Consider the following 23,463-nt stretch of genomic DNA (forward strand, 5'->3'; position numbering starts at 1 on the left):
ACGCAAGCCACGGGCGACTTTCTTTTTCCCGCACTGCCCAGGCGCCCACACAGCCTATCCCCAACCAACGGAGTGCAGGCGCGGCGACTTTCTCGCCGTAGCAGCCCCAGGCCCTCCAGGCCCTCCAGGTCCTCCAGGTCCTCCAGGTCCTCCACCACGCACCCGCGCTCGAGCATGGCAGCGAGAACCGAGGTGCACCTTTGAGCAGCGCCCTATCGCCGCCATCGCCGCCATCGCCGCCATCAGTGCCGTTCTGATCTCGCGCACTGCCCGCGGCTCTCAGGCCCCAGCGCGCCCTGTTCCGCGCCTTCGCCGCCCCTCCAGCCTCGTGGCCGGGCCGATCGCTCGTCGCCGTCGCCTCGCCGCCTCGAGACGTCCTCACCCTCACCGCCATGCCTGCGCTGCTGGTCGATACCAATCTGCGGCCGGCTTCCTCGAGCGACGCCTCGTCGACCTCGGGAGCCTCCCAAAAGCGTTCAGAGTCGCCCACCTCAGACCGCCCGCCCGTTTCACCCATCACACCCACCGCTACGGCCGCCCAGCTAGCTCCCATTGAGCGCTCCGAATCCCGGCCCCGCAATGCACCCCCACCCCCATCTGCGCCTGCCTCTGCGCCTGCACCCACGGCCTTCAGACAGCAGCCTCCCTCGGTCCCCATCTCAGAAAGTGAGAATCCAGACGCGATTGCGCTACGCTCGGCGATATCGCTTCTGCAACTGCAGCGAGAGAAGAGCAAGCGCGACCTGAAGGCGCTGGAGGAGCTCAAGCACGCCGCGGTCCAAGATCCGCATGGCTTCATGCTCTCTTTGCAACAGCAAAAAGCACAAGCAGCACGAGCGCACAGCGACGTTCTTACGCCCACGCTCGCTGGCCTTGCAGACGTAGCCGAGAGCGACAGCGACAACGACGACGACACAACCGCTGGCCAACAGTCGGGAGCGGGCCGCAAGGACTCCGCGAACGTAGACTCCAGAGTAGCACCCAAGTTCCCGGCCGTCCCTCAACCTCAAAACGTAGTCCGATGCCCTCCTATTGAATGGGCGAAATACCACATCGTTGGCGAGCCTCTCAACAAGATGCATGAAGAGCAGAAGAAGTGGCCAGGCTCCAGCGAGCCCCCAAAGCTCGCAAACGGACATCGTGCTCCACCACACTCGGTTGCTGCACCATACTCGCCCTTCAAGGACGCGGTGGGCAAGTCCAAGTCACCCTCGACAGGTCCTACGAGCAAGACCAAGAAGACGCCATCGTAAGAACAGGCGCAACACACACTGAGTACCCCTACACTTTGATCGAAACACTATTAGACACCACTCAAAAGCATACGAGGGCACGGGATGCTCCGTTTACGATGACCATGCGATTATGGTCAATTATGATAGACGAGACCTTATGACTAGACGAAGGCTGAGATACAATAGACTCATGTACACATTATGTGTATCTTCCCCCCCAAAAAAACCTCCCTTGGGCCGCCTGAACAATGTGCTTTGTTGTGAGATCTTCTGCTGACAGCTGCAGCAGTGAACACCTATGAAGACTTCGAATATGCAGTTATAACTAAACGGCATCGTTCAACGGTTCTATTTTCGACTCCCGTCCCACAATGGTCGCGTATGCCCACGTACCTCGCTTCGTACGCAGCGGCTGTGCGACCCCATCTTTTCTATGTGGCACAGTCGCGCCAACCTGCCGCATCTCGAAAGTCCACTGCGCCCAGAATCCCTTTTCCAACCGTTATTGTGGTCATTGATTCCTTGCAGACCAATCAATCTGGTCCTTTCGGTTGTGCTCGGCCAGATGCGTTTTGTTCAAGACCCCTGCGCGGCTCCAACAACAGGCTGGGAGCCCTGCGCAAGCCCCCAAGCTAGTGACGTAGTTCCCGTCAAAGCGCCTTCCACGTCGACACGGTCGGTGTGCATTGATGACCAGTCTCGGCCAATACAAACACGAAGTTTGGACGATCCTGAGGTTGGGTGGCAGTGCCTGTTTCTTGTCCTGCGTCGACTGATTCGACGTGTGGCGTGCAGCTCGTAACCCTGGCTTGGGTGACGTGAATGCTCTGACAAGAATGGAAGTACGAAGCAAGCTTGGAATGCGCAGCGCCGTCGTATGGACGGTGAGTGTGCATATAGATTGACGTATGCTCCTGTTTTTGTTTTTTTTTTGACTCCTTTGACTTTTGCCTACACCAATTACCGCTTTGTACTGCAAGTAACAGGTCATCTCTTTGTGTTGTCTCACTATACAAAGATAACTTGACTGCGTACATCCAACCATCACTCGAAGCCACCTTCATCCATCTCTGCAACCATGCGTCCAACAGCTCTCATCCCAGCGGTATGCTGCACAGCCGCTCTTATCCTCTCCTTCTTGTGCCTCTTCGCCGGCCACAAGAAGGGCTTCATGGAGGACTACCACCTCGTCACACTCAACACGTCCATGCTGGGCGAAACCCTTCTCAACGAAAGCCGCAGCACCGACTCATCGAACCCTCTTACCAACCTTCTGAATGAGATTCCCAACACCATCTCCTCCACCATCAACGACGCCATCGGCGAAGTAACCGCCAAGCTCGGCATCGAGGACTTTTACTCAGCGCACATGCTGAACTACTGCGAGGGCCAGTACACACCTGCCGAAGCCGCCAACGCAACCATCAGCCAAAGCGACATCAGCAAGAACGTGACCGAGTGCAGCAAGAACCGAGCCATGTACAAGTTCGACCCGACCGCGATTCTCGAGGAAGCGCTCAACAAGACAGCCGGCCTGGACGTGACGCTCGACGACCTCAACTGGCCCTCGGACATCGACAAGGGCATCAAGACCCTCAACGCGCTCATGGCTGCCATGTTCGTCCTCTACTGCATCGCCATCGCCCTCATCTTCGTCGCGCTCTTCGCCGCCGCGCTAGCCGTCCTTGTCAGCGGCCGCCTGAGCGCATGCGTCAACTTCCTGCTCTCTACCCTCGCGTTCCTCGCCATCGGGCTCGCAAGCGCCCTCGTCACGGCCGTCATGGTCAAGGCCACGCACATCATCAACGACAAGGGCGCCGACATCGGACTGCAGGCCAACTGGGGCGGCAAGTTCCTGGCTCTCACTTGGGCTGCTACGGCGCTCATGTTGGTCGTGGTGATGACGTGGGTCGTTGAGTTTTGTATCGGGAGGAGGCATAGCAAGCAGCCGACGTATGCCAAGCACGGTTGAGTCCGGGAGATGTGGGTAGCTCGGCGGCGCCGTTTCGGTGTTCTTTTCTTGTGCGTAATGATACTTGTATGTGTGTGTGTGTTTTCCTTCGTGTCTAGGTTGTATACCCCTTGAGCTGGAGCTGGAGACTGAGACTGGATAGCTTATGAATGATATGTCTTGACGTGTATTCCATTCTGTTGCACATACTTGTAACTGTGGCGTGACATGTTGCTTTACTGGCGTCGCTGAAGGGTTTCGGGTGCTGCAGCTATCCTTCTTCTTGAAATAAATGGTCAGAGTCAGGGAGATTATACGATTGGCTTTCTCTAGCCCAAGAATCTCAATGCATCGGTAAGGACCGGACTACAGTATCAGTATAGACTATGTGCGCTTCGACTGCCAAAAGTAGTATCCTAGACAGAGTGGGGGAAGCTCGGCACATGTGCCACTGCCACCTCGAATAGGGGTAAACGCCTATTACAACCACCTCTACTGCTTCTTGTTCTTCGCATACACAAAGTTGGCAGCCACAGGAACCAGGTCGTTCGTCGCTGCCCAATCCCTCACACCACCACCCTCCTCGCCTGTTCCCCAGTGCTGGCGATCCTTAGGTTTTGACAGGTGCAGCGGCTCTGTCGTCCCGTTCTTAGGCGCAAACACAAGGAACACGTAACGGTGCTTGCCGGTGTTGGGCGGCGGGCCGGGAGGCTTGTACTCGACAACATCATCAGGGCTACTCTGGACCTCAATGTCTTGCTTGGTAAGTCCGAATTCAGGGAGAGGAAGGATGGAGAAGGTCTTGGTGGTCGCGGAAACGTTGGTCGCGATCCAATGGCACATCTCGCTCCATTCAGGGTTGTCACGAGATGGAGCGTCGGGGTCGGTAAGCGTGATGACATAGGCTGGGTGCGTGTCCACGATGCTCTCGGGGCTAATGTCCTCGTGGAGAGTGATGGACGGCTGGCTCTGGAGATGCTTGGGCTTGATAGTATTCCCAAGCTCTGCCTCGTCCTTCTTCCAGGATACTGAAAGTGTTAAACTTGGGAGGAAATCATCAATGACTGCTGATGCATTAGACAGAAGCTCGGATAGGTCTTCAAGGGGGCTGTATACCGGTTGGGATGATCTCGGCTTTTCTAAGTCTGTGCATCGTCACGATTGGCAATGAAAGGGCTGTGCTATGTACTTACGCAGCTTGAACAGCTTGCACATCTGGGGAGCTTTTTGCTTGCAGCGGCTGCTGTTCAGTAGGCAGAGCACAAACAGCTCCATAGAGCTGTAGCAGGCTCGCGATGCCAATGGAAGCTTGGACACGCATGCTGAACATGTAATTGCTGAGGAAAACAACTGAATGGTAGTGGGGACTTTTCAGCAATGATAATGTGCAGTAAAGTGTGGAGAACGAAGGTGTCGTGTGAGGCTGCTCCTGATGTGAAGTTGCTCCTGCGCCTTGTCGTCATTTGAGGTCACCTCGCAGATCTTGACCATTTGGGCAGTCACGACTGATTGGGCCAACATGGACGTCAACAAAAGCTTAAAGCGTGTGTGGTATGATGTTAATGCTATGTGAGAGGGTATTCGCAGTCGCATGCATGTGCGCAAAATACAGCAAAGGGCAGACAGCCGTCCCAGAAACGCCAAAAACTAAAGTGCAGATAGTCAAACAGTCACTGCCTCGCAGAATGCCTTACTGCCAGTCACAAAGCCCATGTTTTGAGCAATGTTGTACTCAGAAAGCGCCTGAGCGCCCATTCCAGTCATTGTGCCTGTGCAGTCATCCAGGAGAACGCAGTCCCAGCCATAAGAGTATGCATCAGACACAGTGCCAAACACGCACTGATCGGTGTTGACGCCAGCGAAAAGCAGCGTCTTCTTGTCGACAGCGCGCAAGTATTCATGGAGAGGCTCAGCTGCAGACCACAATCCACTCATGCGTGTCTTGTCGAAGAAGAGATCACCAGGCTGAGTGACAGCCTTGAACGGCTCGTAAAGCTCCGAGTTCCACGTCCGCTTGAAGAGGCAACGACCCTGGTTTCCAGGGAGCTGAGCGCCTAATCCAACATGCCAACCCAGAGCTTTGTGGAAGCCGCGCTGAATGGCCGGCGCCATGTTCTTGAGGTCATGCTCGGAGAGGCCCCAGTTGAGCCAGGCAATCTGGATGCCTTCCTTCCTGCATCGCTCAATGACTCTCAGAGTAGGCTCGATTGCCGCCAATCCAGCGGCGTGGTCTCGATATTGCGGGTGGATGAAGTAGTTTTGCATGTCGACGACGATTAGGACGGCGCTGTCAGGGTCAAACATGAATCCGGTGTGGTTGTGACGGTCTTTGTCGCATTCAACTACCATCCTCCTCTCCGATCCCCTCGATAGATCGAATTTACCATCGTCTGGGAAATAAAGCCATTGCTCGTCGCCACCGAAGGGAATGGGCGCGGTGCATGTGATGGTTCCGACAGTGGTCGACACGTACTCCTCTTCTTGTAGCTCACTGAAGGTCTTGGAGGCCATAGGCGTATGTGGGGTTAAGTTGCTAAATAGGAAACTAGGTTGAGACAAAGGGTGGTAGGGGTCGTTTGTGGAAGGGGTTGCAGAGTTAAGCAGTTGCAAGAGCATACAAAGGTCGGCAATCATAGGTACCTGCGACGACTTTGTACCTTCCCAGGCGTCAACGAGCACAGACACAGACTTACACCACCGCTTTGTTGACGGTGTTTGCTGATAACAACCTTAAGGTCTTATCATATTGATAACGGTTTCCTTCGGAAGTCTGTAGCTGGACAGTGCTGATCATGGGAACCCTGGCTTTGTTCATGGACGCTTGCCTTTCACGGCTGCCCGGTTTGTGTGTAGTCATGGTACTCTAGTGAGCTTCAATTGCTGCATCGAGCAAGGTCTGGCGGCTCCAATCAAAGCAATCAATGACTGTCGACAACAGATAAAGCACGATGGCGCAGACTGCGGAGTGGAATCCGGGGTATCGCAGTGTAATTTGCTGACCATTGTTGACCGAGTGCAGCGTGAGATAAGGCTGAGGTTGATAGTCGTTTGGGCCGAGCACGAGATAAGCAGCTTGGTGAACTTTGGTGACTTGAACTTCGGAGTCAGCAACCGTTCACCGATAATACCCGACTGCCCGACCAGAACCAAGGAGAAGAGGACAGCATTGTATTCGCGCTACCAGCGACGCCGTTCAGGTGAGGATTCCCTGAGCCCGTTACCAACAGAGGCCTGGCTGGGTGTGCGTGACGTATCACCCGCTGCTGAGCACGCGCCGCGGAGGGTAGCGCATACTCTCGTTGGCATCGTGGCTGCGAGACATGACATTCGCTGCAGCAATTTAAATACGCCGAACGTGCTCGATGTTGCGATTACTCCTTTATGCGAAATGGAAAAGTTGACAAAGCATGAAATTAAGGAGAAGGCAGTGATAGAGTGTTGGATGTGGGGACGCACACCCGGCTAGTCGCACGTGATCATGGCAAGTTTCCAAGGTCTCGACCTCACGAATGACGACGGGTTGCATTCCATCACGAGCCTCAGTCCCAATCCTGCAGGCATCCAGGTACCAATTCTGCGCGAGCCATCTCTGCATTCTCGGAACCGAGTTCTCGCCCCTGCGCATCGATTGCAGCCATCGCAAAGGCGCTGAAGCCGTTGTTTACCTTGCAGAAGGCCGAAGTTACCAGGAACACCAACGCCGACACCCACTCCGCACACGTCCACCAGCGTCATGGCGTCGCTGGGCGAGGAGCTCCTCAACATCGTCAACAGGCTCCAGGACCTTGTTTTCAACACCATCGGGAATGACTCCCTCGATCTGCCTCAGATTGTACGTTGCCCCTCTCGCCGAGGCACATGCGCTGGACGCAGTAGAGGCCACGGGAGAAACCTCTGCCGCTGCGCGCCCCAGCACGTGAAGATTTCGATGCTGACTTGCCCAGGTTGTCGTAGGATCGCAGTCGTCTGGAAAGTCGTCGGTGCTCGAGAACATTGTCGGTAGGGACTTTCTGCCCCGAGGCAGCGGCATCGTAACACGGCGGCCGCTTATCCTTCAACTCATCAACCTCCCGAGCGAACGCGAGGATGCCGAGGAAGGCGACGAAGTCCACGTACCCCACACACCGGCAAGCGTCGCAGGACAGCAGGAGTGGGGAGAGTTTCTGCACATTCCTGGAAAGAGGTTCTACGACTTCAGCGAGATCAAGCGCGAGATCGAGGCCGAGACGTCAAGGATAGCAGGAAACAACAAGGGCATCAACAGGCAACCGATCAACCTGAAGGTGTACTCCCCACACGTCCTCAGCTTGACGCTTGTTGATCTCCCGGGTCTGACCAAGGTGCGTGGTGGAGTCTCTATTCTCATGATTTGACGCTAACTGCTGCAGGTACCTATTGGCGATCAGCCAACAGACATTGAGAAGCAAACCCGAAACCTCATCACCGAGTACATTGCCAAGCCGAACAGTGTCATCCTCGCCGTCTCCCCTGCAAACGTCGATCTCGTCAACTCGGAAGCCCTGAAGCTAGCCCGCCATGTCGATCCTATGGGCAGGAGAACCATCGGTGTTCTCACCAAGCTGGATCTTATGGATCACGGAACAAACGCCATGGACATTCTGTCCGGGCGAGTATACCCTTTGAAGCTCGGTTTCATTGGTATTGTCAACCGTTCGCAAGCAGATATCCAGAGCGGCAGGTCGCTCTCAGATGCTCTGCAAGCTGAACGAGACTTCTTCAAGCACCACCCGGCATACAGGAACATGGCCAACCGCTGCGGTACTCAGTTCCTGGCGAAGAGCCTCAACCAGACCCTCATGTCTCACATCCGTGACCGATTACCCGACATCAAAGCGCGTCTGAATACTCTGATGGGTCAGACGCAACAAGAGCTGGCGAGCTACGGCGATGTGGCATTCACAGGCAAAGAGCATCGTGGCTCGCTGATATTGCAACTCATGACTCGTTTTGCTTCGTCCTTCATCTCTTCCATTGATGGTACCTCGACCGAGATCTCGACCAAGGAGCTTTGCGGTGGTGCCAGGATTTACTACATTTTCAACTCTGTGTTTGGAAACTCGCTGGAACAAGTTGACCCTACGATGAACCTATCCGTCCTTGACATTCGTACTGCCATCCGCAACTCTACGGGTCCTCGACCGAGTTTGTTCGTCCCTGAGCTGGCTTTCGACCTTCTTGTGAAACCACAGATCAAGTTGCTCGAAATTCCCAGCCAGCGCTGTGTTGAGCTCGTATACGAGGAGCTCATCAAGATCTGCCACACCTGCGGCTCGACCGAGTTGACCAGATACCCTAGGTTACAAGGCAAGCTCATCGAGGTCGTGTCTGATCTACTGAGAGAACAGCTCGGTCCTTGCTCGAACTATGTCGCATCACTCATTGACATCCAACGAGCGTACATTAACACAAACCACCCCAACTTCCTTGGTGCAGCAGCAGCCATGTCTTCCGTCATTGCAGACAAGGAAGCGCGGGAGAAGAAGGCTGTGCAAGACGCAGAGCGTAAGAAGCGGGAGCAGAAGAGGCTGAAGGAGCTGAACGGTGTCAACGGTGGTGAGACACCTGAGGACGGCGAAGAGTCGCACAAGGTTGCGGACAAGGCGCTCCCGCTCAGGAAGCACCAGGCACAAAACAGCCGCAGTATGTCGCCCGCAGTAGGGCGCTTGATGAACGGCTCTCACAACAGTATCTCAGGTCAACTCAGCAATCGCAACCGATCACCGCCCCCGATGGTGGGAGGCGGCAATGCACGAGACGGCTTCCTGAACTATTTCTTCGGCAAAGAAGGCGGTGCTGCACACAACTCGTCTTTGACATTAGATAACCGACCTGGCAGCCGGCACGTCAGCCAGCACATTGAGCCCAGCTTTGCGCAGAGCATCAGGAGAGGCGATCCCAAGGCACCTTCGCCCATGATGCCATCTTTCAACATGGACGACGATGATGAGCCCGGTAGCCCAGCACAGGAACTCCAAGGCGGCTTCGTAAGTTTGCTTTCTGAGATTGCGCAATGACTCTTCAACTAACGCATGTGACAGCCCTCGGATCCCGAATCTGCACCTGCGCTCACGGAACGCGAAGCGCTGGAGACGGAGCTTATCCGCCGTCTGATTTCATCGTACTTCAACATTGTGCGGGAAACGATTGCCGACCAGGTGCCCAAGGCGATTATGCACCTGCTGGTGAACCACTCCAAGGACGGGGTGCAGAACCGGCTGGTCAGCTCGTTGTACAGGGAGGATCTGTTCCAGGAGCTGCTGTACGAAGACGACACGATCAAGGCGGAGCGCGAAAAGTGCGAGAAGCTGCTCAAGACGTACAAGGAGGCGGCCAAGATTGTCGGCGAGGTGCTGTAAGAGGAAGAGGAAGAGGGGGGTTCGAGTTGTCTGTATGGATAATCGTCACGTGTAGGATTCAAAATGTTGTCTTCTTTTCTTTTTCTTTTTGTTCGGGGCGTACAGAGGTCACGCACGCATGCCACTTGTGGATATGTGGATGCGTGGATGCGTGGATATGTGGATACGTGGCATGGGAGGAACGAGGCCTTGTTCTGTTGTATGCGTATTTCCTACTCTTCTGTCGGATTTCAATGAGCAACTACTGCACCTTGGGTTGGACGGGGATGGGGCGGTTGGCTTGGACGACAGGGCGTTTTCGATGACTCTACTCGTTGGATCGGTCTTTCGCTGTCTGCTGTTTGGCACGGCGAGAGATGAATTGTGTATAGAATATACCGCGCAGCTTCCACCCGGGGTCTTTGAATCAGCTCTCTGGATCAGCTCATCGAATCAGCTCATTGAACCAGCTCATTGAATCAGCTCTTTGACCTGATGCTTATTCACGCTCTTTAAGCGTTTAATCACTTCATCATCCCACTCATCAAGTTGTGAGGTGGCGTTCTTTGGGTTACTCTCCGAATCACTCTTTTCACGCTTTTCTCACCCTTCTAGTAATATGGGGTGAACGTTCTTCAGGTAGTGTGAAAGAAAGCATGTATTGAAAACGCGAGCAACCGCCGTCTATACTGTACAGAGGGTACTCAATACAAGGGGTGGAGGACTCGCACCAGACCATCGACTATCGGCCATCGACTGCTTTTGGGCATGTCGCCGCTTGGCTTCCGTCGGGCGGCCATTATGTCCATGCGAAAAGGGGAAGAAGGGACGTTTTGCATTCTACGTCGCTGCAGCTCATTTCTCGTCTGTGATGCCGAGGATTGCGTTCAGGTCGGCGTTGGGGTCTTTGGGGTCTGCCTTGGCTGTGGAGGATGAATCAGCAAGCGGCTCTTATCGTTGGTGTGCAGAGGGAGTCAAAGACGTACCGCCAGACGAGGGCTTGGGCTGCTCCTGGGGATGTGTCTTGGCCCACTCCTGCTTGGCCTGCCTGATCAACGACTCCTTGTGGTTGTAGGCCTTCTGCTCGGCCTGGACCTTCTCGCGCGCGGATATCGACAGCTGCGTGTAGGCGCCGTAGAAGAGGCCGGTGGCCAGGGCGGACCATCGGAGGACCTGTGTCATCGGGGTTAGCATCTGCGCTGCGTCTCCAGGGCTCGGCGGCAGTCAAGGACCGCGCTCTGCGTGCCGGCGGGCGCCAGTGTCGGCGGGGGAGAGCGTACGTTGACACCGACGGAGGTGGACATGGTGAGCGGTCGTGCGAGGGGCTGCGGCTGCGACGGGGCGGGTCGAGAGAGTCCAATGGCAGGAGATCCGGGGCGACGGGGGGAGATGCACCGGTGTACGTGGTCCAGAGGGCGGTGACGGCGGCGTCGGGGCGGATAGAAGAGGAAGAGGTTGGGCGGAGGAGCTGCTCGTCCTTCGCAAAGATCGCAAGCTTCCCAACCGTGGCACAGACCACCTTCCACCCTTGGCGTGGGTGGGAGGGTGAGAAGCACGACGACAGGACGACAAGACGACAAGACGGCGACGCGACTTGCGCACTTCCTTGTTCTCCGAGGCGCAATGCTTACGAAGGGCGGTGCAGGACCCGTTCCCACTCATCACACATAGCACGCGACACACCGCCACAAAGCACGCCCGGCGCTCCCCCCACGCTGCACACCTCCACCTCCACCTCCACCTCCACCTCCACCTCCACCTCCACCATGGAGTCGTCGTCGTCGTTTGAGCAGCGGCGCCAGGAGATTCTCGCGAAAAAGGCCAAGCTCGCCGAGCTGAAGAGGCAGCGCGAGCTGAGGCGAGAACAGGGCTCTGGCCGCCAGTCCATGACTGCGAGCCCTCTGGGCGAAGTACGGCCCATTGTTTACGCGTGCACAACACCCAACACACAACACTGGACACTGACACCCCCCACAGGTCTTGTCACCCACACCGCGCCGCAGCCAGGACCTTGATCGCCGCGCCGACGTCGACAGCCTCATCAACAACATCCTCGGCGACCGCCGCCCTGCCTCCACACAGCCTGGCTCGCCCGCCGTGCGCGCAACACGGCCAACCTCTGTCGTCAGCGCCAGCCAGCTCAGCAGCGACAATGAACCCGCCTCGCCCGCGCAGTCACGCATGGTCGACGGAGAGACACAGACCATCTCCCTTGGGCCCCTGGCCACCGTCTACGAATCTGCCGGCGACGGCCAGGTCACCGCCGAAGCCAACACGCAGAAGGAGGTCATCACCTACAGCAAGGGCGTGCAAGCAAGCATAGACTGGAGCCCACCGAAATCACGAGGCGCCGGCGGAAGCGACACAGAGCGTGACGAGAGCCCGACGCGGTCACCAAGAAGCAACAGGCTGGGCCGGAGACAGAAGGAGAAGGATGAGGAGATTCGCAACCAGCTCCGGAGGGAGATCGAGGACGAGATCAAGGCTGCACAACAAGCGCCTCAGGATGGCACCCTCGCGAGCTCAGACAACAACTACCCGTTCAAGACACTCACCAACGAGGAGCTGACTGCAGTCGAGAACTCGGATGATTTTATCGGCTTCGTAGAAAGGAGCACAAAGGTCCTGGAGCGTGCGCTCGACCAGCAGCTTGGATACGACATTCTGGCCGACTATGCCCTAGACGGAATAGACATTGACGACGAAGACGAGGGCTACGGGGCGAATGCAGGCAAGAAAGGCAGGCGCATAAAAGAAGTCGCGCAGTTCTGGGACGAAAGATGGAGCAAGAAGAGGATGATCTCGGACCTGGGGTTCTCTACAAAGGTACTTCAATCCCCCTTTCGTGTCCGGGTCTCGCTGACGAGCTGCAAAGTTCCCCGAACTCGTCCTTGCCTCTTACACAAAGAACCCCTCCGCTCCACACGACCCAGACGGTCTGATTCAAGTATGGAACATGCACATGCACGACCGCCCCGAGTACATATTCCACGCCCAGTCCGACATCCTCACCGCAAAGTTCTCACCATTCCACCCAAATCTCATCATCGGCGGTGCATATTCAGGCCAGGTGCTACTATGGGACACCCGCGCCAAGTCTGCTCCTGTACAGAAGACACCTCTGACTGGATCTGGCCACACACATCCCGTCTACTCGATAGGCATTGTTGGAACACAAAACGCCAACAACATCATCTCGTGCTCGACAGATGGTGTAGTGTGTAGCTGGACAGTGGACATGCTCACTCAACCGCAGGAATTCCTCGAGCTTACCTCCCCTCCGCCAGCAAAGACAGAAGACATGGCAGTGACGTGCGTTGCGTTCCCACAGTCAGACCCGACCTACTTCCTCGCTGGCACAGAGGAAGGCTCCATCTACCCATGCCACCGCTACGATCGCGCAGGCGCGAAGGCAGGTGTCGATGGGCGAGTCATGTACTCCGGCCATGCTGCGCCAGTCATGAGCCTAGACTTCCACCCTTCAAAAGGCCAAATCGACCTGGGCGATCTTGTTCTGTCTTCAAGTGTGGACTGGAGCGTCAAGCTGTGGAAGGTTCGTCCTCCAGCCGCTACCGGTTCTGGAAACACTACGCTCCCGGGTTCCACTCAGCAAGTCACGCCCGTTCTTGACATTGCGCGCGAAGATCTCGTCTACGACGTACGTTGGTCACCAGTCAAGCCTTCCGTATTCGCGCTCGTAGACGGTGCAGGTAGTCTTGAGGTCTGGGACATCAACGTCGATACGGAGGTCCCTGTCCAGTCCGTCAAGCCGAGCGATAACAAGAGGGGCGCCTTTGCAAACATGCCGACAGGCATGGGCTACATGAACCGCAGTCTAAACAAGGTTGCCTGGGAAAGCAACGAAGGTCGCCGTGTGGCTGTCGGCGGCATGGACGGTGTCGTGACCGTATTCGAAGTTAATCAGGATCTGGGTGGCGTTGAGACAAGGAACGAGGAGTGGAGCGGCGTGAAGAAGCTGGTGAATCGATTGGAGGGTTACGGTGAAGGTGTCAATGGCAGGTAGAGTCGCCATTCGATGACCACAGAGAGGGGCCTTACGAGGCGAGCCATTGGCATTAGCTCTCGCGGTGTTGCTTCATGGCGCAGGTCATCTTTAGAGGCGTCCGGTACATAGTCAACATACCCCTTGTGCTTTCAAATGGAATTTTGCGCACATCTGCCTGACTGAGGGAGACGCACACACTTTCAGCGTCAACACGTGCACACATTTGTTATTTGCCTAACAAATTGCTATACAGGCAGAAGGCTTGCCGACATACGGCTCCAACTAGCCGGTTTCTCGGGGATCAACGCGGGAGGGTTGGAGAGCCGAGCGTCTTACACCAACCAACGCTCACCCCATCCATCTTACACCTCACCCGTCGAGAGATCGCTGCCCTCACAAGATGCTGCACGTCAAGCGCAACACGGCTACAACCATGATCTCGGACATTGTGGGGGTCGGCGGAAGACGACGGCATGCTAAAGAGTCGCGACCTACGCACTCGTTGTGCTCGCCCCTCTGGACTCTGAGCAAAAGCGACGGTTGTTACCTAGCCGGGAACACGAGCGAGCGAACACGAGCTGTTGCTATTCCCATCGCCCATTTGCCAATCAAGAGGCAGGCTCGAGCTTCGTATCGATAAGCTGCTAAATATATCGAATCCATAAGGGTTGCGAGGAATCATGTCATCCTGCTTGCTTCCCACGATTCAAATCCTCCAACCTTCCACCACAAATCCCATTCTCAGACTAAAATCCACCCTCTCCAAACCGCAACCTCAATCTCAACCCCATCAAAGTCCAAACCAGCCTCAACGGAGGAAGAAGTCCTACCCTACAGGATCCAGCACCTCGAGACTCAGCAAGATGCGCCTCTCGCTCCTCCGCAACCCAGCTGTCCTCTCCCTCCTCGGGCTCAGCAGCGCGCAAAGCACATCCTCATGGGGCGAGCCCTTCAATGTAGACGTGTCGACCGAGAACCTCCTGCCCAGCTCGCAGCAGGCGCTGACCAACATTGTCGGCACAAACACGCCCGCCACGACGGGACTGGCGCCTGCCGTGCCCATTACAGGTGGATTTAGCACGACGATTCCGACCGAGTTGAGGACCATGAGCACGGGGACCCCGACGGGTGTTGTCACAGTCTCGAGCTCCGTGACGGGGAGTGCGGCGAGCGCAAGTGCAAGTGCGAGTGCAAGTGCAAGTGCAAGTCGTAGCTCCAGTGCAAGTGCGAGTGCGGCTAGTTCGAGGGCAAGTTCGAGCGGCAGCGGAGCAGCGAAACAAAGCACGGCCGCAGCAGCGCCAGTGGGCATCCAGGGCCAGCAGAAGATGATGGGCGTTGCAGGCGCGTTGGCGGGCGCTGCTGGCGTGCTGTTCGTCTGAGTTCGTCTGAGTTCGTCTCAATGGGAATCAAAATTTACAGAAATCGACTCGACTGGATTTCATGAAGAGAACCCGGCCGAGCGAAATATCAGCATTGCTGATCTCGTACTCATGTGCTTGATTGGCACTCAGAGTACTGCGCGTTGAAGAATGTAATTATATCAGACCTGCCAGAATACTGTATTCATACAACCGATCATTCTTTTTCTCCTGCAAATTGCAATCTCACAACATTCCCCTCTCTTCGTCGAGCTTTCACATCTCCGTCCATGCAGAATTATACACACGCATTCTTACAATCCACACCATTGGGAGAAAACAAAATTGTTATTGGGATTTAGGTCAAACGACACCCAAATCCTAGCCTCGACATCAATTTCAGAAGTCCACTCTTCCACACAGTAAATCCACAACATCCATGCCTCGACGACACGCTATCTTGTTCCAGTAAGAAAACAGCATGTACTGCGTAGGTGTTGGTATTGTGACACAGGAGCAAACAGGATGATATCTCCACCTCTATGTAGCAACAGTGGTATATACTGAAGAGCAGGCTGAAGCCTGCGATACTAGGTCATACACACCTACACACGAACAAGGCAGCATAACACATGGGATACAGAGACGTAAATCTACAGATCGCGTTGCAGATAAGCTTTTCCTAAACCCATAGGCAGCGTGGCAACGAATGAACGGTGTTTGTCAAGCTGTGATGTGCTGAAGGCGCTGAAATGGGAATAGACTTGTGTAGAAACCAACCATGCGCCGTGCATAATCGAGCATGCATAGACTTGGAGGCAATACTAAGAAGCATCCATGACATGAAAGTTTGACAGTTGCGTAATTGCTGCACGCCGTCCGCCTTGGGTGTGCGAATACCACCTCGAGGACAGTGGCTGCTCAGCACCAAAAACAGCCATCAACGAACTTGCACTCAACAAAAACGGACTCATTCCTCGGCTCAGCAGTCCGTTGACGCCGACCCAACGCGTTGCCACGAGGGTTCTCACTGGTCTGCGTTCAGTCTCGCATTCGATAGTGCGCACGGAAATGCACCAGGACGAGCCTTTACGCTTACCATGTAGCAGCCTGGCTGAAAGCGAAGCGCAGGCCGCGCAGCTCACCGGTTGACGAGCTGGCGCTGCACAGCCAGCCATGTCTCAATCGCATGGCGTGCTCTTCTCCTCTCTCCCCTCCGGAGTGCCCGTCGCTCCTAACGCCGGCTGCGACACCCCGCTTCGAAACACTGGTAGTTCAAACATGGTGGTTGGGTTGGGCCACACTGCAAGCTGCAACAGAAGACAAGCCACCAGGCTTGCCACACACACCAGCCCAACCCAGCCTTTTTCCCAGCCTCGCCCTACGCGAACCAGTGGAACATCGCTCCCGGTCCTGCGCTAGTGTCATGCAAAGCTGCGCTGCTGCAGGACCGAGCTGCCCCCATGATCAAGTACCTTGTTGACGCGTAAACACTTTGGCGGCGGCGTGTAGCGGTTTAGCCCAATGGGGATGGATTGCGCAACTGCAGGTTTAGGATTCGCGCATGGTCGTGCGTGCAGAAAGAACCGGTTGTACCGGTGAGGAGGTCGAGTGGCAAGGCGAATACAAATAGGGAGAAGCAAGGTTGGTACGGTTCTAGTGGTGGTGAGGTGGCGATGAGCGGGTGCATGCAGCAAGGCTGGATCTGCGGAGTGCAGAAGCGCCCGCAGTGGGGTTCGAGGACACCACACCACACCACACCACACCACAAACGCTGAACCGTGGGTCAGCAGCGGATGAGCGTTGAGAGACGATCCAGGTCTCGTCTTAGGGCGCCGAGTTTGCGACTTCAGTCCGTCGTCTATGATGGCTGCACAAGTGAGGAGTGTACGACACGGTACGGTGACGAGGCTCGACGTCCCTGCCTGTGGTGAAACACGACTCAGCAGATGCTTCATGAGGGAAAGAGAACGAGCGGCCATACGGATGCACTGCCATGATGACAGCTTCGTACTACTGTATGACGACAACAGCGTTACCTTTTCTCTTGATTTTTGCGACCCTCCCTGTACGACGACGTGTTTCAAGACGAAAGCATAAATGCACATGGCACGTACTGTTGTTATGCATGATCGTGATCATCGTCGATGACCATTAGTGGATTCCAGTGCGCGCAATACACAATGTGAAGATGCAAAGCTCGAGAATGAATAGGCATTAATGGTTTCATGGTGTCATTGGTCTACCGCCCACTGTACAAGGCCCTCTGCACTAGACTAAGCAATGCACAGCACTCCGCCCCAAACGAACGCCGCAGCGCTCGTGACTCATTAGAAGGATATCAACATAAACAAGGACTCTAAATTATCCAATGCGAAATACATGAAGACGGGTAGAGGTGATCGCTTAGTTGAGGTAGGCGAAGACACCGGCGGCACCGAAGAGGAGCGCCAGAGGAGCGGAGGAGAGCGAGCTGGCAGCGCCAGTGCTCTCGGGGATGCCGGTGGAGCGGGTAGCAGAGCCGGTGAGAGTGGCGGAGGAGACAGTACCATTGTGGCTGGCAGTGGAGATGATGGCACCGGTGCCAGTGGCGGAAGCGTGAACGCTGGAGACAACGCTGGAGATCAGGCTGGAGAGCGAGGCAGCAGACGAAGCGGAGGCGGAGGCAGCGGACGAGGCCGAGGAAGCGTGCGAGGCGATGACCGAGGAGACAGAGTAGGCAGATGCGGATGAGGCAGATGCAGAGGCAGCAGCAGAAGAGCTGGCGACGGCAGAGCCACCGGTCAGGCCAAACTGGCCAGAGTAGTTGGGGGACTGGCCAGCCTGGCGAATCTCAAGAGCGTAGTCGCTGCCGTCGGGAAGGTCGCTGGCAACAGTCCAGGAGAACGTACCTCCGGTAGCGGTGGCTGTGAGCATGGTTAGTACATGAGGCTTGAGAGCAAAGTTGATGATAGAACATACAAGTCAGGGTGCCGATGGTGGCAAGGTCAGTGGAGAGGCCCTTGCGGAGGATGAAGGTAGTGGGGGTGTTGTCGGCAGGGGAGTAGGTGACGGTGTAGGTCTGACCGGCCTTGACACCGCCAGTGGGGTACTGGTTGATCTCGACAGCGAGAGCAGCGGCGATGAAGGCAGCGCCGGAAGCGACCATCTGGAAGAAACGCATCTTGATGTGGTTGGTGGTTGGTGGTTGATTAGGTAGGTATTAAGTGTTGGTACGTGTGTGTAGTTGGACGAGGGAATGAGTGTAGGTACAGTGTACAACGAGAGGAGCGATCGGAGGATGGAAAGAGAGACGGAAGTGGGCGATGTCCTGGGGATTAAGAGCGCCTGTGAAAGCCGAGCGCAGCTGACTTTTGCAACGAGGGCTTCCGGCTGGACGCCGCCAGAGCAACGGCCGGAATGCAAGATTAGGTTCCTGATCCAGTATGGTCTAGCACGCGAGCTAAATGAAAGCCATGGGTATGCCCCAATCGGCGTCCTGCTTCACGGCGTTTCCCCTGGGAGCCCCCCTTTTCGCACCCTCGACGGTCGCGGTGGGAAAGGTGTGCACCGGCCCAGAACCACTCTCCAGTCAGGCCTCCTCGGGCGCCTCCAAGCATCCCGGCGCATCCAACTGCACGCCAACGGCCGCCGTGTCTCTCGTCTAGCCGGGATCAGCCTAGACTGAAGCCACTCAATAACCTGGGGAAATTCAGGGGCTGAGCCTGCAGCTCCCTCGCCAGCAACACATGCGGCGCACAACAGCGCGAGGCTGGAGCACAAAGCGATGGCTGCACACGGTCAACTTCCTTCGATGACGAGCGCTGTGCGACCAGCTATCCACGATCACCATTGTTCTCGGTTGTCGCGGGTGCTTGCGTGCAACATTCCCTCACCGTTCGACGCATGCCTTCCGCATTCGGACACTTAATCACCGAGCGCTTTTTCTGTTTCACAACTTGCCGCCGGCGACGTCATCGTCAACAGACCCAAGCCAGATGCGCTCTTGTCTCGCTGTGTTAATGCCCGCGGTGTTATCGATATGGCGAGGATCTGCTGCTGGGAAAGCGACGCCCTATGTTCTGTTGTTGGCGGAGCGGCAAGTTGGTCGGTGCGACGCCGGTGATGAACTTTGACTGCTAGCCCGAGCAAATTCAGTCGCGATGGTATTGGCTCCACTGAAACGAAATTTGATTGTTAAATCGCTACGGTCGAAGAACGTTCTATCCAGACTCGCCTTGTGCGCTTGGATGAAGCAACCCGAATCGTGCCGCTGGGAGTGGACGAGTGCATCCACGGCAACTGAGCGCCCTGTCCAGATGCTCCGAGAGCCCGGGGTATAGCAGTCCGGAAAGGAGAGCTATTGCGGCGAGAGTCAGCAACTATCTGGTCAGGACATGACCATGTGCGCATGATGGACACTACATCATTCATCAGAGTAAGTGAGCGATGACCATGTCAGCCGGATGTGTGTGTTGCAATCAAGATGAGGCTCTTCCTTATTGAAGTCATCCTTACATACACTCCTTGTCGAACTTCTCTGCCCTCCCCTGTATGATGCGTCTGGAGAACTGGAAGCTGACCGGTATCGTGGCCGTCACATTCCCGAAGCAAGAGAACGCTGCAAAGAGAACGCATAGATAAACGCCAGGAACAAAGGAAGGAGCCTTCAATACACCGATAGTTGCAAGGCTCTGGACCGCTGGCTCTGGTTCGTGTTGTATTCAGACAACGTGCTCGTCTTCCCACTGCTTCTCCGCCTTGATGAAATCCTCCATGTCCTCCGGCAAGTCATCGTCGTCTTCGGCCTGGGGCGTGGGCAGATGCTCTGCCTGAGCTTGAGCCTGAGCCTTCTTGCCTCGGGGCTTGGGTGCCACCTTTGGCTTCTTCGTTGGTGTGTCATCAGCGTCGTCGCCCTTGCGCTTCTTGGAAGTTGCTGGTGTGGTTGTTCCTCCTGGAGATAGTCAGCACACTGAGCTTGCACGATGAATCTTCGCAATCCTTGCACACCTCGCTTGGTGCCTGGCTGAACGGGTGTGAACTTCTCGCCGTCTTCAACACGCTTCTTCAGCTCTCTAGCTTTAGACATGATGGAGCGAAATTGGTGCTCGAAGCTGTTAGCAGTGCGAGTGCCATCAAGAGCAGACATCATCTCAAGTTGAGCCTTGGTGATACCCGTACAGCCCAGTGCCATGAGGAGGACAGACACGCAATCTGCTGGAATTGTCTTTTGACCGCCAGCAGGAGAGTCGGTGGCTTTACCCATGTTGACTGAAGAGAGGAATGCAGTGCGGTTGAAGGAAGATGTTGTGTAAGAAAGGTGTCGAGGAGCAGTGTAGGAAGCAGTGTCAATGAAATGGGAGGTACACTTGAAGGTAAGACTTTGTAGCTGCCTGGGCGGATGCGGCAGGTGAGGGTGGGCTGCAACGGTTGCGCAACAGTGAAAGTGAATGGGCCGTGGACTCAAAACGCAACAATACATACCGCGCTTTTTGGTAGCCTGAACAGGCTCAAACACCTCGCCGCCATCGATGCGAGCTTTCAGCTCTTTGGCTTTGGCAACAACGTCGCGAAAATCGTGCTGGAAGGCGCTTGCGGTCTTGACTCCGTCGAGGGAAGACATCAATTTGTAATGCTTCATCGAAAGCGAAGTCGTGCCCGTGGCCATCAACACTGCAGCGACGACATCTGCACTGTACGTCTTGCCGATTATAGCGTTGTTATTGGCGGTCGCCTTGGGAGGCATTTTGATTGTGATGTGTACTGTTGTTTGGTTGTGCCAGAAATGAAGAGAGGAGGTAGAGTTTATTGTCAGAAGTCTGGTGAAGCTGCTGAAAGCCAGACTTTTCAACTGCTTTCGTCGGTGTGGTAAGTGAGAGTGAGCTGCAAAGGTTAAGCCACAGTGAATGGGAATGACAGTGCGCTCTTTGCTGTCTATCGGCACTGTCAGTCGTCCTTGCGCCACACCGTATGCTCGAAATGCTGAGAATACTTAAGCCCATCATCGGTAAACAGCACTATTTTTATTTTTTTTGCGAGGGTAGAGCCCATTTGGGATCGTGTTCTCTGCATGTACCGCAGTTCGTCTGCGTTTACGTCGACGACCACTCCTCTGCATACGACGAGTATAATTTGTGCATTTCATATCCTCGTTATAGCCACATCTCGGCATCAGTACTGAATCCAGTCGCCCATCTCCATCAACATCTCTCGCTGCACTTCAAGTTCCTTGTTCACAACATCCCTGTCTGGATTCTCCCCTACGCTCTTCCGCAACTCTTTGCTCATCTCGTCCGCTTTGCTCTTCACGCTTTTCGAGAAAGCACTGTTGGGACCATGGCTCAACGCCGAAGCATCTAGAACCTGCTTTGTGAGCATCATGGCAATCAGCCCCATGTTGGCCCCAGGAGCTCCAATTCCCTCCTCCTCGCCAGCAAAGTAGGCCGCCAACATTGCCATCTGCCAGGTCTGGACTACTCGTACTGGATGGAACGGTACGGGGTAAAGCTTTGGCTGGATATGCTTGTAGCGCTTTGCGCACTGTGCCCATGCCACAGGATAGACTCCCGTTGAGAGCAAGTTCACTATCAGCTCGTCCCGGAGTGCAGCATATGGCTGACGGTACACAGGCCATAAGCCGGACTGGTGGCACAAGCGCATACCGTTCACAATGATTTCGTTGGCTTGCTCAGGAGGGGCGTGCTGCGCTGCTTCATACTCGGCATAAGCTTTGCCCTGGATGGTAGCGATGTATCTGTCGGTCTTCGTGGTGCCGACATAATTTGCTGGATCTGATGCAAAGCCTTCGTTCTTGGTCATCATTTCAGCGACTTGCTGCATCTCCTGTGACAAGTTACTTGGATCGATTGCCCACTTGTCTTCATCAAGAGTGGCGCCTTTTTGACATTTGACACATTTGCAGGTGAAAAACCAGCGTTGTTTGAGCTCGTGTTGACGTCGGTGGTAAGGGTTGGTCGTATCGATGTACGAGATAAAAATCTCTTCGTCCTTCTTGATAGGCTTGAGAGACCGTACGTTAACTTCAGCTCCATCCATGATAATGTAGGCGTTGGGATCGCATGAGTGATTGAAGTGGCCCAGCATTGGGTCCAAGATGATGCCCAGCGGATCGAGCGTTGGAGTGATCAACGTCAGAGAGTTTGTAAGTACCTACTACTGTGAGTGGACGTTGAGCCTGAAAATGATATAACTTACTCGTGCGTACATAGCTGCTACAAAATCTTTGTCGAACAGATCCTGTGTCACTGAGAACTGACTTGCACCCGTCGCCATCAATTCAATGTTGCCGTAATTGCCATTCGCTTTGAAATCATCAATATGTGATGGCAGACTGAGCAACATGTTCCACGCCTCATCTGGTATGATGTCATGCTTTTTCATCGTCAAGAGATCCATACACGCAAAAACGGCTTTGGGAATCTCTCGTTCTCCCAGCTTCTTAAAGATCTTACATTGGTACTTGTGGCCCCTGTTCCAGGCAGCTTTCTGGCATGCCTATTGCTAGTTAGTGACCATGCATGAAAACATTGCAGATACCTACCTTGCTGCAGTATCTGAATCTTTGGCATCCAGCACATTTCGATACTTTGACGCCTTCTGGTACATACGTCCTGGTGCCTGTTGATGCACCTTCGGTCCAGACAAAGCAGTTTGCACATGTATCGAGTAAGCGTTCGGCATCTAGTGAGCCTATAATTGGCCTTCTGATCGATGCCACCAGCTGTCCGGCCTCGAAGTCCACATTGGCGAAAAGACCGTTTCCTGTACTCTCGCCCTTTTCGTTGATGCAGACTTGCGATTTTGCGGGACGGAATGGTGCAGAAGAATTCGCCCACCCTCCCTCGGCGGCTTCTTCAGCTACGTTGAGGACATGCTTGATAGGCATTTTCGAGTGAACGAGGAAAAGGCCAGATTCGCGTCAACAAGGTAGACGCGAAGTCGTGTCTTGTAACGTCATGAGCCGCAGAGCTCCATCGCGTGGAAAGACGACACTAGCGCTGATTGGGTCTAGACTCGTCGCTTGTGTCAACTCGCTAGGATATATGTCGAGAGCGACTCCAAAGATTAAAGTGTGTCTACATCTACTTTTGCAAATATCACATATCGAACAGTATCTTCTTAAAGTCTGGTCTTCACTTGTATCGCCGTTGGCTAAGGCTGCAACAAATGCGGGGCACGAGTATAGGCGAACCCATGGCCAGATGCTGAGCATCATCAAACTACAAGAACGAATAGCAAGAGCGTACTGGTTGTCGCCTTTTTCGACTCCGGTGGATATGTCTTTAATGAAGCTGAGGAGGCATAGCCCAATCCCGATCGTCGCACGACATGAACTCCTTCGTTTGACCTTATACAACCAACCAATTCGCGTCTACGCGCCTTGCCGTGTGTTGTTCTGTAAGTTACTGAGCATGTAAACATATGAGAGGGTTCAAACTAATGCACGAAGTAGAAGATGCTCCATTGGGAGTTGCTGAAGCGCTGGTGGTGGTGCACACAGCCACCCCCTAAGGAACGTACGCAAGGTTTGATCTGGAGGTAACCTGTCTGAAGCATC

At 55.0% G+C, this 23,463-nt stretch overlaps 11 protein-coding genes across 11 annotated transcripts, besides 7 other annotated features; 5 read left to right on the forward strand and 6 right to left on the reverse strand.

Annotated features, from left to right (window-relative positions):
• Positions 1-106: 106 nt before the first annotated feature.
• Positions 107-154: a tandem repeat.
• Positions 155-392: 238 nt separating this feature from the next.
• EKO05_0002185 (uncharacterized protein) lies at positions 393-1,253 on the forward strand (the record flags this gene model as incomplete). The annotated part of the gene is made up of 1 exon (XM_038947449.1): positions 393-1,253. One exon carries the CDS (start codon positions 393-395, stop codon positions 1,251-1,253), a length of 861 nt encoding a protein of 286 aa, XP_038792857.1.
• Positions 1,254-2,313: 1,060 nt separating this feature from the next.
• On the forward strand, positions 2,314-3,207 carry EKO05_0002186 (uncharacterized protein; the record flags this gene model as incomplete). The annotated part of the gene is made up of 1 exon (XM_038947450.1): positions 2,314-3,207. One exon carries the CDS (start codon positions 2,314-2,316, stop codon positions 3,205-3,207), a length of 894 nt encoding a protein of 297 aa, XP_038792858.1.
• A 471-nt stretch (positions 3,208-3,678) lies between these two features.
• Positions 3,679-4,507, reverse strand: EKO05_0002187 (uncharacterized protein; the record flags this gene model as incomplete). Its single annotated transcript, XM_059635856.1, has 3 exons — positions 3,679-4,250; positions 4,303-4,331; positions 4,380-4,507. 3 exons carry the CDS (start codon positions 4,505-4,507, stop codon positions 3,679-3,681), a joined length of 729 nt encoding a protein of 242 aa, XP_059491839.1.
• A 341-nt stretch (positions 4,508-4,848) lies between these two features.
• EKO05_0002188 (uncharacterized protein) lies at positions 4,849-5,697 on the reverse strand (the record flags this gene model as incomplete). The annotated part of the gene is made up of 1 exon (XM_059635857.1): positions 4,849-5,697. One exon carries the CDS (start codon positions 5,695-5,697, stop codon positions 4,849-4,851), a length of 849 nt encoding a protein of 282 aa, XP_059491840.1.
• A 1,222-nt stretch (positions 5,698-6,919) lies between these two features.
• EKO05_0002189 (Dynamin GTPase) lies at positions 6,920-9,563 on the forward strand (the record flags this gene model as incomplete). The annotated part of the gene is made up of 4 exons (XM_059635858.1): positions 6,920-7,018; positions 7,131-7,526; positions 7,575-9,191; positions 9,246-9,563. The coding sequence occupies 4 exons, from the start codon at positions 6,920-6,922 to the stop codon at positions 9,561-9,563; spliced, it is 2,430 nt and encodes an 809-aa protein (XP_059491841.1).
• A 127-nt stretch (positions 9,564-9,690) lies between these two features.
• Positions 9,691-9,734: a tandem repeat.
• A 663-nt stretch (positions 9,735-10,397) lies between these two features.
• EKO05_0002190 (F1F0 ATP synthase subunit e, mitochondrial) lies at positions 10,398-10,846 on the reverse strand (the record flags this gene model as incomplete). The annotated part of the gene is made up of 3 exons (XM_038944152.1): positions 10,398-10,465; positions 10,529-10,715; positions 10,823-10,846. The coding sequence occupies 3 exons, from the start codon at positions 10,844-10,846 to the stop codon at positions 10,398-10,400; spliced, it is 279 nt and encodes a 92-aa protein (XP_038792861.1).
• Positions 10,847-11,262: 416 nt separating this feature from the next.
• Positions 11,263-11,308: a tandem repeat.
• Positions 11,309-13,566, forward strand: EKO05_0002191 (uncharacterized protein; the record flags this gene model as incomplete). The annotated part of the gene is made up of 3 exons (XM_038944013.1): positions 11,309-11,452; positions 11,520-12,368; positions 12,418-13,566. The coding sequence occupies 3 exons, from the start codon at positions 11,309-11,311 to the stop codon at positions 13,564-13,566; spliced, it is 2,142 nt and encodes a 713-aa protein (XP_038792862.1).
• A 662-nt stretch (positions 13,567-14,228) lies between these two features.
• Positions 14,229-14,927, forward strand: EKO05_0002192 (uncharacterized protein; the record flags this gene model as incomplete). Its single annotated transcript, XM_038947451.2, has 1 exon — positions 14,229-14,927. One exon carries the CDS (start codon positions 14,229-14,231, stop codon positions 14,925-14,927), a length of 699 nt encoding a protein of 232 aa, XP_038792863.2.
• Positions 14,721-14,756: a tandem repeat.
• Positions 14,766-14,806: a tandem repeat.
• A 1,721-nt stretch (positions 14,928-16,648) lies between the features above and the next one.
• Positions 16,649-16,676: a tandem repeat.
• Positions 16,677-17,312: 636 nt separating this feature from the next.
• On the reverse strand, positions 17,313-18,069 carry EKO05_0002193 (uncharacterized protein; the record flags this gene model as incomplete). The annotated part of the gene is made up of 2 exons (XM_038944173.1): positions 17,313-17,812; positions 17,868-18,069. 2 exons carry the CDS (start codon positions 18,067-18,069, stop codon positions 17,313-17,315), a joined length of 702 nt encoding a protein of 233 aa, XP_038792864.1.
• Positions 18,070-18,076: 7 nt separating this feature from the next.
• Positions 18,077-18,107: a tandem repeat.
• Positions 18,108-19,609: 1,502 nt separating this feature from the next.
• Positions 19,610-20,367, reverse strand: EKO05_0002194 (uncharacterized protein; the record flags this gene model as incomplete). Its single annotated transcript, XM_038944220.2, has 2 exons — positions 19,610-19,839; positions 19,896-20,367. The coding sequence occupies 2 exons, from the start codon at positions 20,365-20,367 to the stop codon at positions 19,610-19,612; spliced, it is 702 nt and encodes a 233-aa protein (XP_038792865.2).
• Positions 20,368-21,056: 689 nt separating this feature from the next.
• EKO05_0002195 (uncharacterized protein) lies at positions 21,057-22,791 on the reverse strand (the record flags this gene model as incomplete). The annotated part of the gene is made up of 3 exons (XM_038944204.1): positions 21,057-22,055; positions 22,101-22,400; positions 22,447-22,791. 3 exons carry the CDS (start codon positions 22,789-22,791, stop codon positions 21,057-21,059), a joined length of 1,644 nt encoding a protein of 547 aa, XP_038792866.1.
• Positions 22,792-23,463: the final 672 nt, after the last annotated feature.

Source organism: Ascochyta rabiei, chromosome 3, assembly GCF_004011695.2.
Source record: "Ascochyta rabiei chromosome 3, complete sequence".
NCBI classification, from domain to species: Eukaryota; Fungi; Ascomycota; class Dothideomycetes; order Pleosporales; family Didymellaceae; genus Ascochyta; species Ascochyta rabiei.